The 15,000-nt window shown below is 36.1% G+C and overlaps 2 protein-coding genes across 15 annotated transcripts in view; one reads left to right on the forward strand and one right to left on the reverse strand.

The window, feature by feature from the left end:
- Positions 1–1,466, forward strand: part of LOC122245941 (calcium-activated chloride channel regulator 1) — a 207,111-nt gene extending 205,645 nt beyond the window's left edge. For all 3 annotated transcript variants that reach the window (XM_086550037.1, XM_086550040.1, XM_086550039.1), the window contains exon 16: positions 1–1,466. This exon is cut by the window's left edge. In XM_086550037.1, coding sequence (XP_086406163.1) covers positions 1–529 — 529 coding nt within the window. In that variant the 3' untranslated portion in view covers positions 530–1,466.
- Positions 1,467–4,041: 2,575 nt separating this feature from the next.
- Positions 4,042–15,000, reverse strand: part of hppy (MAP4K3-like protein hppy) — an 80,352-nt gene continuing 69,393 nt past the window's right edge. For 7 of the 12 annotated variants that reach the window (XM_043004095.2, XM_043004091.2, XM_043004089.2 and 4 more), the window contains one exon: positions 4,042–12,142. In XM_043004095.2, the coding sequence (XP_042860029.1) occupies positions 12,025–12,142 (118 nt within the window). In that variant the 3' untranslated portion in view covers positions 4,042–12,024. The remainder of the gene's footprint in view (positions 12,143–15,000) is intronic. The other 5 variants (XM_086550044.1, XM_086550042.1, XM_086550043.1 and 2 more) reach the window with 1 other exon arrangement.

Consider the following 15,000-nt stretch of genomic DNA (forward strand, 5'->3'; position numbering starts at 1 on the left):
TTTGTCCGAGACGACCAGCAACTCGACGACGGACGGCGGCGCCTCGGCGTCCTCCACGGCCACGGCTGAGCTGCCCCCTCCCCCGCCCCCCCTCATGGACAACACCACGACCCTGACCGTCAAGACGAGCAGTTCGGGTCTCCCGCCGCCCCCGCCGCCCTCGCAGCTCCAGCAGCAGCAGCCGCCCCCGCCGCCGCCGCCGCAGATCCAGCCCCTGGGCGTGCCGGGGCCGACCGTGATCTCCATCCACGCGGGGTCGACGCTCCACAACGGCTACAGCAGCGACGAGGAGGGAGGCTTCCGGCCGCGAACCGTCCCTGGCCCCGGGCCCAGGCGGTACCTGCCCAACCACTTCTCGTCCTTCCGCTACCTGCCGCCGCCGCCCGAGTACCGCTCCGGAGGCGCGGGCGGCAGCGCCGGGGGCCCGCTCGACTATCCCACCTGCCACACGATCTCCCGGGCCACGGCGACGCTCCCGCACGGAACGGTTCGCAGCGTCAAGAAGCGACGCCACATTTCGTTCGTGTAATTATTAGTGTCCGGACGATTGATTGCCTGCGGACAGTGTGCGCGCGCGGCGAAAAATCACGCGAAAAGAACACTTGCATTTATGAAATTATATGATTGAACTCCGCTTAGATGTGTTCTGCTTTTTTACACTTTGTAGTCATCGCTACAGACTTTTAAGTGAGCTAGCACGAAGCTACACGGAAAAATATCCATGAAACCCGTGATTTTTAATATTATTGTGATTTGAAACTAGAAATTCTTGAAGGGGACAAGCACTGTCGTAGTTCCTCACGTCGATGTGTGGTATATTGTGTACATGTGTGTATTCGTCTTTGTATATGTTGGTGTAAGCTTGTTTCTGTAAAAATGGCTGAACAAACAGTCCTTTAAAATGGTTGACCTTTGTAATTACATTTGCATTATATGTAAATAGGTTTTGTAAATATTTTTTTTCCCCAAAGGCCAAAATTATATTGATCCTAACTTTGTGATAATAACTGTTATGTTCTTGCAACCTAAATAATCCAAACCCTCGAGAAGACTGCTCTGCTAATACACCTTTTTATATGTATGAAATAAATAACCGTTTTCTTCGAGAAACGAACTTTGACAATATACATGATTATACATGATAAGTTTCTCACATTGCCCATGGACAAAAAAAGATAAAATACTGTGTAGTAGTGCCCGCGCCATACAGGAAGGGATGCTACCACACTAACTTCAAACACGATCTTTTACGAGTCTGCACCTTCTCAGTATCTTGCCAAAGACTTCATAACCGCCAGCCAAAGCCAAGGTTCAAGGATGGGGTTATTTAAGCGTTATCTTTCTTAAGAGTTTGTGTAAGTTTGGGATAATGAATTTTAGCCCCATGCTGTCGTGTACTGGTTATGGGGGTTACAACTGTGTAAATTTGTGTACATATTTGATGTAAAATAAATATACGATTTGAAGGGCTTTTTCTTTGATCTTTTGTTTCTTTATTGTGTAATTATGTAATGTTTGCTATTCAAAATTAATACTCAAGTGTGAGATTAAAAGATGAATTATGAAATCTCAATATAATCGCAGTGGTTTTCTCAAACTTTTTTTTTTCAGTGATGACGCCTTTAGCAGATGTTCTTTTCTCTAACTCTACCCCCCTCCCCCTCCCACTACCCAACATGAATTTGGCTTTAAAGCATAGTACATATTTCTATGCTGCTTGAAACAAAATGAATGTAGGCTCATCGGAACTTCAAATTCAAATACAAATTAATGTAAGAGTCATGATGATCACTGAAAACTAAACAAGGCAAGCAAAAGAAAGACAAAAATACCATTGAATTCATGGGACACCTTTAGTGAAATCCTGTACATGGGATTCACGTGACGCAGAAACTAAAATCAATTTTTGAATTCACTTTCTAACACAGAAAGTATCCTAAATTTTTCATTTCACTTCGAAATATTGCGTCACTTCAGGTACTGTTCTGTCACGGGACCGTCTGAGAACCACTGTATTATCGTATTGATAAGGTATTAAAAAAAAAAATCTCTTTATGTTTAGGTGTTTTTTTTCTCCTATTGTTAAAATAGATTTCGTATTAAGAAAAATACAAGCATTGCAAGCATTACGGAAATTACAAAAAAATCATATTTGAATTAGGTTTAATTGCAATTTTAATCATTATATGTATGTCAACATCAATCATTGTAGTTCAGCCAACAACAAAGAATAGTTAATGAATTAATTAACGGTAAAAGCAAACAAGTATTCGATTTTATATTACGACCCTTAGATCTTTTAGATTAGGGGTTCTCAACCTTTTTAATTTTAAGTACCTCCTGATTTTTTTTCAGCGTTGATCACGTAGCACAAACCCAGAATGCAGTACCAAGGTTAAAAAGATGCACGTTTGTCAACTTGCTCTATGATTCTATCGACTGTCCAGAATAGAAGGGACTCGGTAGACTATCCTGTCTCTGGGAAAGAACACGTCGTCCTGCCTGGACTATGTTCGCTCTAAATCACTTTATATCCTTATATTAAGTCCTGCATACAAGTTTATGAATTCTTCTTATACTAATTTTCCCAGCATTACAAAACTCCCCAAGTTTCCGTGTTGCGTTGTCACCTAGTGAAGGATATACAAATCTAGTGGTCTAGTCTAGCCTAACACATGTAGGCCACTTACCTACATAAATGTCTACACATTCAAAACCAGAGTATTTTGAGGAACCAGTCACGTACCCTCAAAATTCCTTTCCCGTGTCCATGGCGTCAGCGTACCTTAAGTCGAGAAACCATGCTTTAATGGGCGGTAACGGTAGCCGGTGGCGAGGTTGCAGACAAGGAGTAATTTACTTAAAATAAACACAAAAAAAAGAAAATATAACATAAGATGCATTTAGAACCATTGATTTCCGTATATCACTTGCCATTTAACTAGAATAGATATCGTTGAACTTAACTAGTCCGTGAGGTTAGATGCTCGATAGTTAGACCTTTTGCTGGTCAGCTGTAGGTGGGACTAGGATATTCCGACTCGCTTGCTGACTCGGAATAGTTTTTGTTTTGCATTTGGTCGTCAGCATTACTACGGTTTTATTTATTTGGTGAAACAGAAAATGTACTGAAATATAAACTAATGACCGTTATAGCTTCTTTTGTAAGCCAGATAACTATAATTTTAGTAAGTAATTTCTCGTAAAATCAGAATATTGTAAATAAAACAAAGAAAATACCTGACATTTCCCACTCACATTTCTGTAATCTGCAAAATTACCGACTGTGCTGTATTTTACCAAGTTCCCTATGACGAGCTTTCTTACACTCTAAATAATGATTCTTGTATCTGAATATGCATATGACATTAGTAGGATTCATGTCGCTCTTACCACAGAGGACATGCGCCGTCATTCTCTTTTAGTTCACTACAGTCGAGAATCAGGCCACTAGGATATTTTTATAATTTTAATTCATCTTTTTGTACTAGAATCTTATTCAGCGTGAATTCTTAAGAACCATTTTCTTACCACTCATTTTAATTAATTACAGTAGTCACGAGACCAGAGCATAAACCAAATAATCAGTTATGTTCTGGCCAATCTTCTTTTTGAATCTGTTATCTTCATTGATAATCACTTTCTACATGCTCTTTGGCATAAAGCAGTATCTTACTTTTTATTCAGTTGTGGAATTAGCATGTATTCCCATACTTAAACTGGTATAAATTTATAACATCTTTCCTTCTCTCAAAATGGGAAAATGAAATCCATTCAACTTAAATGTATTGAACATATTCTTTTGTCAGTGGATCGTCATATCCAATTTCTTAAGATGTCACTTCAAAAGGCTAATAAAAGTAGGAAATCTACATACTATACTGTAAGTTTTACTTTGATATCAAAAAGGAAAATTCACCAACTAAAATGACATCCGAGCACTTATTATTTTCAACATTTTTAACAATCTAATAAAATATTTACATCTGTTAGCGAGCTACATCCAATAAATATAGGCGTATAGGTTATTAAAAGGTATACTTAAAATAAATACAATATACTTTATTGTGCTTCATCATTAAGAATAAGGTATACTGTATAATGTATGGAAGAGGGTATATACAGTACACTGGGTAAAACAAGAGCTTATGAAGGACCTCCAGCCCACACAACTCCAGATTACTGCGACTTGCCGTAACCCCCAGGCACACTTGTGGGTGCGGCTGGCAAAGATACGCGCAGTCTTCGTAGTCTAAATATATAATGGCCATATATTCCCTTGTCAAACTTAAAAAATTGGTGGAATAAAAAACTGCCGTTTTGATTAATCTATTCCCCTTACATAGTACTTTAACACAGCCAACTTTTGTTTTCATTTTTATCTCGTACTTAAGAAAAAGAAAAGGAAAATGTTACTATTAAAACTGTTGAGTAATTAGCAACACTTTGTGCAGTATGCTTTGGTTAATAGCATGAAATATCAAACTAAAAAGCAAAAGTAACACCCCTGATAATAATTTCATTAAATAAATTGACAAGCTAATGTGGTACTCACTTCCCAAGGAAATGAACATTATACATAAACTTTCCTCAGGTAAAATAACAAAGCACAGTTTTTAAATGTCTACACATTTAATCACAATGTCAACCTTTACCATCAGCACTCAATCCAACAAGCATTAATAGATGTTCATTATGATTACCTCAATCTCTCTGCTGTGCCTGTTGTCTGGATTCTTATTTACATCTAACATCATGAATCTCATCCTTCCGTGGAAATTCATTGTCTAAACTTATCTGTAAAGCTAATGTAAAGTCTGAATTAACTGACACTCTATCACCACTGCCTCACTGAAAAGACTCACAGTCAATTTCAATATTAAGGGTATGACAACTTTCCATAACATCATAGCAGTTTCTATAAATTACTAAAAAAGGTTACTTTTGAGCCAGTTCATAAAATAATAGAGCAATTTATAATAACTAAAATAGCTAAATATGTTTAATATCTTCATCATATATCACAACGTATCGAATCCTTTTTTTTGATGTTGAAAGGTCGACAGATTTCACCCAATCGATCTGGCCGATAGAAGGAGGAGGATAAACCAATCATTATTAAGGAGACTAACTAACCTCCTTTGCTATCCTGAACCTAAGCCAACCAGATTAATAAATCATCATTAACAATACAGTGATTCATTAGCAGAAGAGATTTTTCTAAATAAACACTTGAGATAGAACGGAGAATCAACAGCAACTTCTGTGCCCTGAATGACAAGCAGTACAATACCCTGTCCGACTGACAAGAAATCCCGATTCTAGACGACTAACCAGATCTGTCCTTTCTTTACTTTTTTTTTTTTTTTTCCTTTTTAACACTAGCCCTTCACTACGGCCAATATGTAAGTGTTAAAATACAGAGACACTGTCTGCCCTGGACTGAAATGCTGACATGAAAATGAAGATGGAAAAGGGCACATGGCAAGAGAGGAACGACCAGAGGAAATATTCAACCCTTACAGGAAAAAACACGGCAACTGTTCTTCTCAGTCATGTTTAGACACTGGACGAATGTGGCAAGTTGATCAATAAAAGCATTTCAATTATCAATAAACATCAAAACCCAAATGACATCAGCTGAAATGATTATTTATGTATTAAAGTAGACCCTAAAACCATTTTTTTTTTTACTGCCCTACATCCACATGAAGCTCTGAACTTTGCCATCCTTTAGGGTTAAACAAACCAGGTTTCAAAAATTCATTATCTACTCTAGCAAAGATGGGTTCGGCTCCAGATATCTGTCTATTTTACCAATTAAAGTAAACAAAGTATTGCACATACAAGCGAGACCAATATCTCTATTTTTCTAATACTGATATCTAGCAACCACACTCTTTCACACACATTTCAGTGACTGCAGAGAGTGATAGAATGACATAGGTATCATTACTTTTTAAACGCCTAATTATCTGTTCTTCTTCTCATCAAATTTTGCTTAATCATGCTTTAAAAGGGACAAGTTCTTATACTAAAGTCATTGTTTATTCCTTAAGTATCTGAGGCATACAATCAGTATCGGTATCAAAAAGGTAACCATGAGCCACTGAACCCAAACCAAATAATACTCTCATAATCAATGAAAGTTGCTATGTTTCATCGCATTTTCTGAATTTCGCCATCAAAGATTTTTTACAGCTTCCCAATGCAATACTTTTCCTTAATAACAATGTACTGATGATTCTGAGAAGCTTGAAGATTTGTATCATTTTATATACAAATGATTTCCTTACGCATATAATATCAAAACTTTAAAAGGCATTTCTATATATAAAAAATCGGGGATTTTCAAAGAAATTAATATTTCCTGAAGTACTCACTAGAAACATTTAGATTTCTCATCACATCAATTTTATTCTATACTTACTTATATGGTACTTGATTTCAAACTTCCTTTGTAACATACAACCTTACTGTCAATAAACTGTACATATAAACCACCTCCTATTGTGAAATCACCAACTTCACTCAAAAAAGAAAAAAAAAAAAGTTTTTATTATATAGTTTTAAGTGCAAACACAACACGATAATAATAAATACAATAAACAGGTTAACTTCCACTTTCTTCTTGTTTTTTTATATAAAAATTTAGCAAACAGACAAAATCCCTCTGCACCACTGATGAGACTATTCGCCTTTTAAGACGGCAGCTGTAGGGAAGTTACATGAGATTTATGATGCCAAACTACATGTGACACGGAATGCAATGGTATGCTTTCTTTGGCAAAAATGCTTTCCCATGCACACAGTCGGCAGGCACCCTTAGATGCATCAATGCTTGTGTTCTTCTGCGGGATGAACGTCCTTATCCAGTACTCTTCGTAGATTCAAACAACTTGACTCGCTTTGAATACGTGACTATGTAAAGAACAGAAATGAACATTGGATATGAGGTGGGGTAGCTGTGTGGAGCTAGAAGCTAGATAGATATAATGGGAGAGGTTGGTAGCCTCTGGTAAGCATGAGGGGTCCACTTTAAAGCTTGGGAGAGTGAAGCAGCAGTCAGCTTGGGTGCTGCATCCACTCCTGTCTTCAACTAGTCTCTATGTACAAAAAATTTATCAATTTACAGAAGTTGTTTATAAATATATATATATACAAGAACCAATTTCACTTTCATTGGTTTTCAAGCCTATATCCAGACAGGAAAATGACAATAATCCTAATCTAGGAACACATCAGTGTGTGTTTGGGTAAGCCCACAATAAATGCCTTGCCACTGTTTTCATGCAAATGGGAACAGTACTATGGGCAAGATTTTCTGGCGAGTACATTACTGCACGAGAAGTCATTTTCAATCTTACGTACCCATTTTGATACAGCAATTCTTTGTGTGAATGCTACCTACAAGAAGCTAAAAATCTTTCTAAATACATATCACAACTGTTAAATCATGCGGTTGCTTATGCAATGCATACACTTTGCAGGGCCTTTATTCTCCCTTTTTCTTGGATATGCATATTGTAATCTTTGACAGCCCTGTGGACAAGCTACTGTATTTATAACCTTTATGTACCAGATTTTGAAACTACATATGAAAAGCTTGATAAATGATAACTCTTTGGGGTGGGATGGGGTGGGGTTCGGGGGAAATGATGAAAAGTAAAAAACAAATAACACTATAACAAAATCTTTTAAACTGTACATTCAAGGCACTACATTAGAACTAAAGTTTTATTACCACTGTGGTAAACTTTCCCTTCCTGTCTTAATCTAACTTTCCAAGCCACGGGTAAGACTTCTCTCAGATTTTGATTATCTAGTTCTAATATCAAATAAGTACCGCATAGTTCCAATTCACTATTTCAGTTTCTCCATAGACCTTGCTGTCATGTATACACACAAACAATTTGGAATGAGTAAGCCACTACACTTTGTTTTTGATTTGTGTGGTCCTACCATGAAGGTACCATATCTTAACTGTTAGACCATTACCAAGCACTCCCTCAATGTAATCAAATCAACAGAATGAGTTTTACAGTAACAATGGCTAGGAATATCATGCCTGGGGACAGAGAAGCCTTTCTTTCTACAGCGTGAAAGATAAGAGATGACGTCCTGACAGAGTCTACGGCTGTTTCTTCTTTAGCGTCCGTCACTGCCCCACGCCTGCAGCCTAGCCAACACCACACCACAAGCACCAATATCAAACCAAGGTGGACAGCATGAGCAATCAATATAAATTAAGTACAGATGACTTCACTCCAGTGTAAATGATATATATATATCAATGGAAAAACAGGAAGAAAAAAATAAAATAAAAGACTCAAATAATCACACATACATATCTACTGAACTTCAATGCTAAAAGTGTAATGAAAAGCTAAACTTCTATGATGGATGTGGAGTATAACACAATCAGACAAGGGCATGCAGGTAATACATATATATAGTATGACAAGAATTTAAATCACAAAAAATGTCGGCAACATAGTAATATCAAGTAATATAAAATTATACATAGCATATAACCCGTTAGAAAATTCTTTGTTATTTCAAACTACAGTACGCACGTCACTGTGGGTCGACAGAGGATGCGACTGACCTACGTTTTCTTCTATATCGGATACCCAGAGCATGAACTCGGCATTTACCCTCGATATATATAATGGTCTGCTCCCAACACCGCCAAGGATTAAAGTATGATATACAGATAGTGGAATCTGACCAAAAAATATTCAACGCTGTTAATCAATAGAAGCCAGAATCAAATCTTGCGTAAATGGAAGAAAGTTCATATGCTGTGAGTTGCGAAGGTCTTAAAAACTAGAGGGAATGGTTTCTTTCTCTTCTTTTACCTCTTAAAAGAAGTAATCTCTGCTTTTCCTTCTCACAATGAGTTTCACAATACTGTACTAACTTGTAAGGTAAAAAAGAAAAAAAAAAAAAAAAGATAAAAGAACAAGGAAAAAAACAATCTTCACACTAGACAAATCTACACTATTACTTATATAAAAAAAAAACACCTCAGACATCACACTTATAACTATTTTGTAAAGCTTGAGCTGTGAAACATTCGTCCAATCACTAACTCTCTCGCCTTTACACTTGCACACAATAGCCAGTAGGAAGATTAAACTTGAATGAATGCAAGCACAAAAAAACACCTGTAGATAAACAATACTCACACTAACCCCCCCAACACACACACACATATACACATACACACACACATACACACATACACACACACATACAAAATATCTCACACTAAGCAACACAAACACAGCATATACAAAAAGCTAGTTCTCCTTTCTTACAGTCAAGAGTCAAGTACATTAATGATCTTTTCAAATCCGAAGTGCTATTTTCCCGACCCATTTCATAACAATCCACCTTATTATTATTATTATTATTTTTTTATAACATGTGCCATATGGCTCCTTTTTTGTTGCCAATTAATGTACCATAAAAATTACTTAATAATTTCCTAAATCAGACACCAATCTTTACCTTTTTTAGTCCTTCTCTCTTTGCATGTTAAACCTCCTTTGGCAGCACCACAGAGTATACCAGTCCTCACACATTTTAACAGCAGTTACCTTCAACGACATTAGAAAAATTTACTTATTCAGTAGACACACAAATCAATGCACCCTATTCTCATACATAATGTGCATTCTACCCTTTTAAAAAATGTAGGTGTGGACTTTCAACTGACATTCACGAACTCCAGAACAAGCCAAGCCATGGGACATACATCTCATACAACTGACCCGTTTTAAGGACAGTTTCATAACCTTAACTTGCAATACTACGATTTTTGTCTTAGAGACAACTACTTTGATTTTGAGAGTTACCATTATTCTAATTCTTTGGGAAAACATACTCTCAGTTAATAACCTGTACAAATATGACATTCTGTGATTATTAAAGTTCTCAGTTTCAGACCCATACACTATATCACTGTTTTGCATTCCTGTGGTTAATAAAAAGTATCTATACACCTACAGAAATGGAAACAAGGTAGATAAGCATTGCAGAAGAAGAGACAACAGCATGCCTCTTTACATATGTATTGCTTAAATAAAGGAATTGTCATTCTACAAAATACTGATTATTACTTGTCAATGCATAGTTAAAGGAGGGTGAGACCTGCCCTTTGTTTCCCTCAGGAGAATGATGAATGCTCGATGTTCACACCTTGCTAGCCAGGAATTACGACGATGCTTTGGATAGAAACCAGGCTAGCCAAAGCTTATCATCAACCTTATCACGATCAGCATTATAGAAAATGATCAATTCCAAAAGATTTTTCAAATAAAAAAATAAAAAATAAAAAAGTGAAATCATACTACAGCTATGCCTTTCTAAGTTCTTTCTGTCTAACAACTCCGGTGTAAATGTTTACTCCAAACATTTACAGCCATTAAAATTAGATCTACAGCATATTGGTACTATTGAAATACTGTTACACTGCAACACTGCTGGGTACACCTTGAACATACTATAATCTGGACAAGAGGTTTTCTCCTGGATGTACATACAACAAACAAGGTTACATTCTAGTACTGAGCATACAGCCCTATGCTGGTTGAGTTTCCCATAAAACAGTATGAAGAACTTATTGGCATGAATCGCAATAAGAGGACAGAGCTAATCCCCGACTGGGCACAGATTTCACACTGTCCTGTCATGCACCGCAAGGAACGGACTAACACAGCTATCGTAAAAATTCTCTCTTTATACACACATTCATAAAAACTGTCCTGAGCCACTAAGAAGACTGGAATTTAGTCCTTAAAATATCATCGGTATTTCAGTTATGGACTAAAGCCGTAATTTTTAGGCCTTTTGAGGGCTAGATTTCATCACAAACATTATTTCTGCTGCAGTTGCCAAACATGGAGCATTCCTCGTAGAAAATCATATTTTTTTTCTTGCTTGGTGCATTATGGCACAGCCAATTGTGAACAACCTTGGAAGAGTCAGTAAGCAATCTGTACGTGAGCGCAGTCTAGCTGATAAGTCGTAAAAACAAGGCCCTAAATGCATGAAATACAGAATAAAATATGATCAATTTTTTCACTGAAGTTCACTGGTGTTCCTTATCAATGTGACACTGCAAGCATCTCCTTGTTACGTGGACTGCCATGCTGGTCTGATAGTAATGAAAACTGCTCCTAGTGCATTACTTGCAATTGGTAGTTCCCTCATTCTTGCGAGATTCAACATTTTGAATGTAGTAGTTTCTGAATTAATGTGACAGATACAATCATCACTTTTATTCAACACAGATAAAATAGAATTTGTATTACCTTACTTTCGTATCAGCAGAATGGCTGTTCATACATGTGAAAATTTTTTCTTTAATTTTTCAATTAATTTTTCCAATAACAAGCATCTATTTTCTATCATTTGCAAACAAAACTTCCAAAAAATGCGTGTTGGTTGTGAATGATAAGCTTTTAGCTATGAAATATAACTTTTTGTATTTATCGGTACATTTGTAATTTTGTTTTTTCATGTTTTAGAAAACAGTCACACACCTCTTTGGTAGCTAAAAATCCTGTCAAAAAGGAATTTCCACTTCTCACTCTGAGCAATCCATAAAGTCATAATTGAGGCAAAATTCAAGTAAAATACACAAAAAGGAGTCCATTTATCCCAGCAGAATTAAACCAATTAAAAGCACTTCTCTATTGTCTAAACCATTTAATTCCCTCACTGGTCTTTTCCATTAAAAAAAAAAACTCTCTGTCTCTCTCTCACTCTCTCATTCTCTTTTTTTGTCTTTTTTTTTCAGGAAATATAGTACCTGGTACCTTGGCATTTCACACGAGCATCTCTATGCCAAGACCTGGACATCAAAGAGAATGCAGGGTGTCCCCCTCTGGTACCCCCAAACACTAGTCCATGCACACCCTTAATTTCTGTGGACACTGCAAGCCTTGTTCGCTCAAGCCATTCGCACCCCTTGTTGCTCTTTCACTGTTGTTGCAGCAGCCGCCAGAGGACAGCTCAGTACATGCTAGATTCATGTCCAGCAAGGATATACAAGTTGACGCCCTGGTTCTCCCCCGAGGCTGCGCTACTAGGCTCCAGCATTGACGATGGTCGGCTCTCCAGCGTGATAATTCTGAAATATCACGAAGTCATTAAACTGATTAAAAAATGAAGGTTATGCCAGCACCTAGGGTATTTCATTTCATAAACATCACTTTCACCATGTAACTATTACCATATATTTCAAATTCTGAATTATGCAAGTGATAATAAACACATATACATATATTACAAAAAAACAAGAATAAAAAATCATAGAGAATACAATTCCTAAGGATGTGCTAGGCTTATTACCAGAAGCTATTAAATAATGAGAAAAATGTGACAACCAGAAAGAAATAAAAAGAGCTATTTAGCCATATATAAAAAAAGAAAAAGAAATTGTAAAGAAAAGTTCATGCATCCAGGGATTAAAATCAGGCGCACCATGCAGGCTCTACCAACATCGAATCTTTTTTTTTTTCTTCTGTATCTGTGATTTTAATTTGTATTTTAATTTGTATTTTCATTTGTTTCCCTTATTCACAAAACTTCAGCAAGAACGTAAATATGTATATGATGCTATTAATGCTTAAATATAATGAGAAAATCTATAAAATCATCTATAACTGATAACCTACCGGTACTTGTAACTGTAACATGATAAACTCTTTTACTCCATGCGAATAAATCAACTAGGTGGGGACCACAAAATTAACGAATAAAATGAATAAGACAAAGAAACCATGCCCTTGAGGAATACAAAATATATAAATAAACAAACAAATAATAACGATAATACCGAATAAAAAATCGAACAAGTACGATAATACCGAATAAATAATCGAATAAGTACTGGTATCTCTTAACAAAAGAACGGTTCATCCAGTTTCCAAAATTTGTCTCAAAACACAAATAAGTCTTAGAATTAGATACAAAGTCATGAAAAATATTCACTGGAATGCCCTCTACCTGATCTCTGAGAAGGGGGAGAAGAGAGGAGGGCATTGCCAGAAAGAGACAACAGGGGGAGGGGGGTGTACGCCTCAGTAACTATTCTCGTGGCCCGCGAGGACATAGAGGTTGACGCCTTCATCCACGTCCCGCACCTCTGTGTTTCTGCTCGACACTATTACAACGCTGGGGTGCGGTGGTGATCCGAGGGGGTGCCAGCCATTGGAAGGATCATTAGCAAAGCGGCATAACAGTTAGCAGAGAGACAGTGGTGTGTGTCTGTGTGTATGTGTGCGGATATCCACAGTCTGATTCTGACTATGGGTACACACAATCACACACATACACAAGCACATACACAAAGCATACTTAGTAAGCAAAAGAGGCTTTGTTAATAAATCAATGGACAAATGAAGAAAAAAAAGAAGAAAAAAAAAGAAAAACAATTATAAGACACATACAAGTGTATCTAATACCCCTCAATCCAGTACCATATTCTATATCCTGTGTTATTTACTCCTTTATCAAAGAATTTCGTCACGAGCCAATATCACCAATGCATTTTAAATCTCCTACTTTTATCCTAGTGTTTGTATCATATATGACAAAGGCTTCCACAGTGAACTGAAATATATATACATTTGATGATAATAGAAAATAAATATATAGGTCTATCCATCGTTACTGCACTTAAAAGCAACATCAAAATTTATAACTGTTAATAATGATTGATGATGATAATGACAATGATAATGATAATAAAAATAATAATACTGATAATGATAATAAAAATAATAATACTGATAATGATAATAAAAATAATAATACTGATAATGATAATAAAAATAATAATACTGATAACAATAATAATTAATAATACTAATAATCATTATTATAATAATAACAATAATAATAATAATGATAATGATAATAATAATAACAATAATAATAATAATGATTATAATAATAATAATAATAATAATAATAATGATAATAACAATGACAATAATAATAAAGATAATAACAATGATGATAATAAAAGTAAGAAAGGCAATAATCATAATAAAGGTAAAATTGATGGTAATATCACCAATAATAACACATCTGTATCAACATCCCCATACTGAATGTTCTTGCCTTCTTAGACTTCTTTGCTCTTTGGCAAAACTAAACTTTTCTGTCCCACGGAAACATTAATTATAACAACAACAACAATAATAATAATAATAATAATAATAATAATAATTAAAAATAAAAACTTTGTAACAGTAATGACAAGGTCAATAATGCAGTCAATAACTTGCCAAAAACTATTTTGACATCTTAAAAGAAAAGATCTAAAGAAATATAACATGTCAGAACATTTCTTTTTTCCTTTTGTTTTCTTTCAAAGCTGGCTAATACTATCAAAATCACAACAATCATAATCATCAGGTATAAATTTCAAGTCCCTAATACTCCTGTTGAAATCATACTTTAAACGAAATTTCATAAGGTCAAATCACAAACTTTCACTTTCTGAGCTGTTTTATATTTTTCTTCTTTTTCTTTCCTTTCTTTCTAATACACATCCAACATCTATGTGAACCACAACCACCCTTTTCCTCTCCCTCTCCCTCTCTCTTATGAAAGCATCTCACACTCACTCACTCTCTTTCTCATGCTCACACTCACCATATCTCACCTCACTCACTCCTTCTCTCTCACTCTCATTCACACACTTTCTCTCTCACTTTCGCTCACACATTCTCTCTCACTACCGCTCTCACACATTCTCTCTCATTCCCACTAACACACATTCTCTCTCATTCCCGCTCACACACATTCTCTCTCACTCTCACTCACACACATTCTCTCTCACTCCCGCTCACACATATTCTCTCTCACTCTCACTCACACACAATTCTCTCTTACTCTCGAATGAGTGAGAAAGTGAGAGAGTGAGAGTGAGAGTGAGTGAGTGTGGTGTGTGTGGTGTGTGGTGTGTGGTGTGTGTGT

Source organism: Penaeus japonicus, unplaced genomic scaffold (genome assembly GCF_977035675.1).
Source record: "Penaeus japonicus unplaced genomic scaffold, GWHDUDI00000001_assembly GWHDUDI00000023, whole genome shotgun sequence".
Taxonomy (NCBI): Eukaryota; Metazoa; Arthropoda; class Malacostraca; order Decapoda; family Penaeidae; genus Penaeus; species Penaeus japonicus.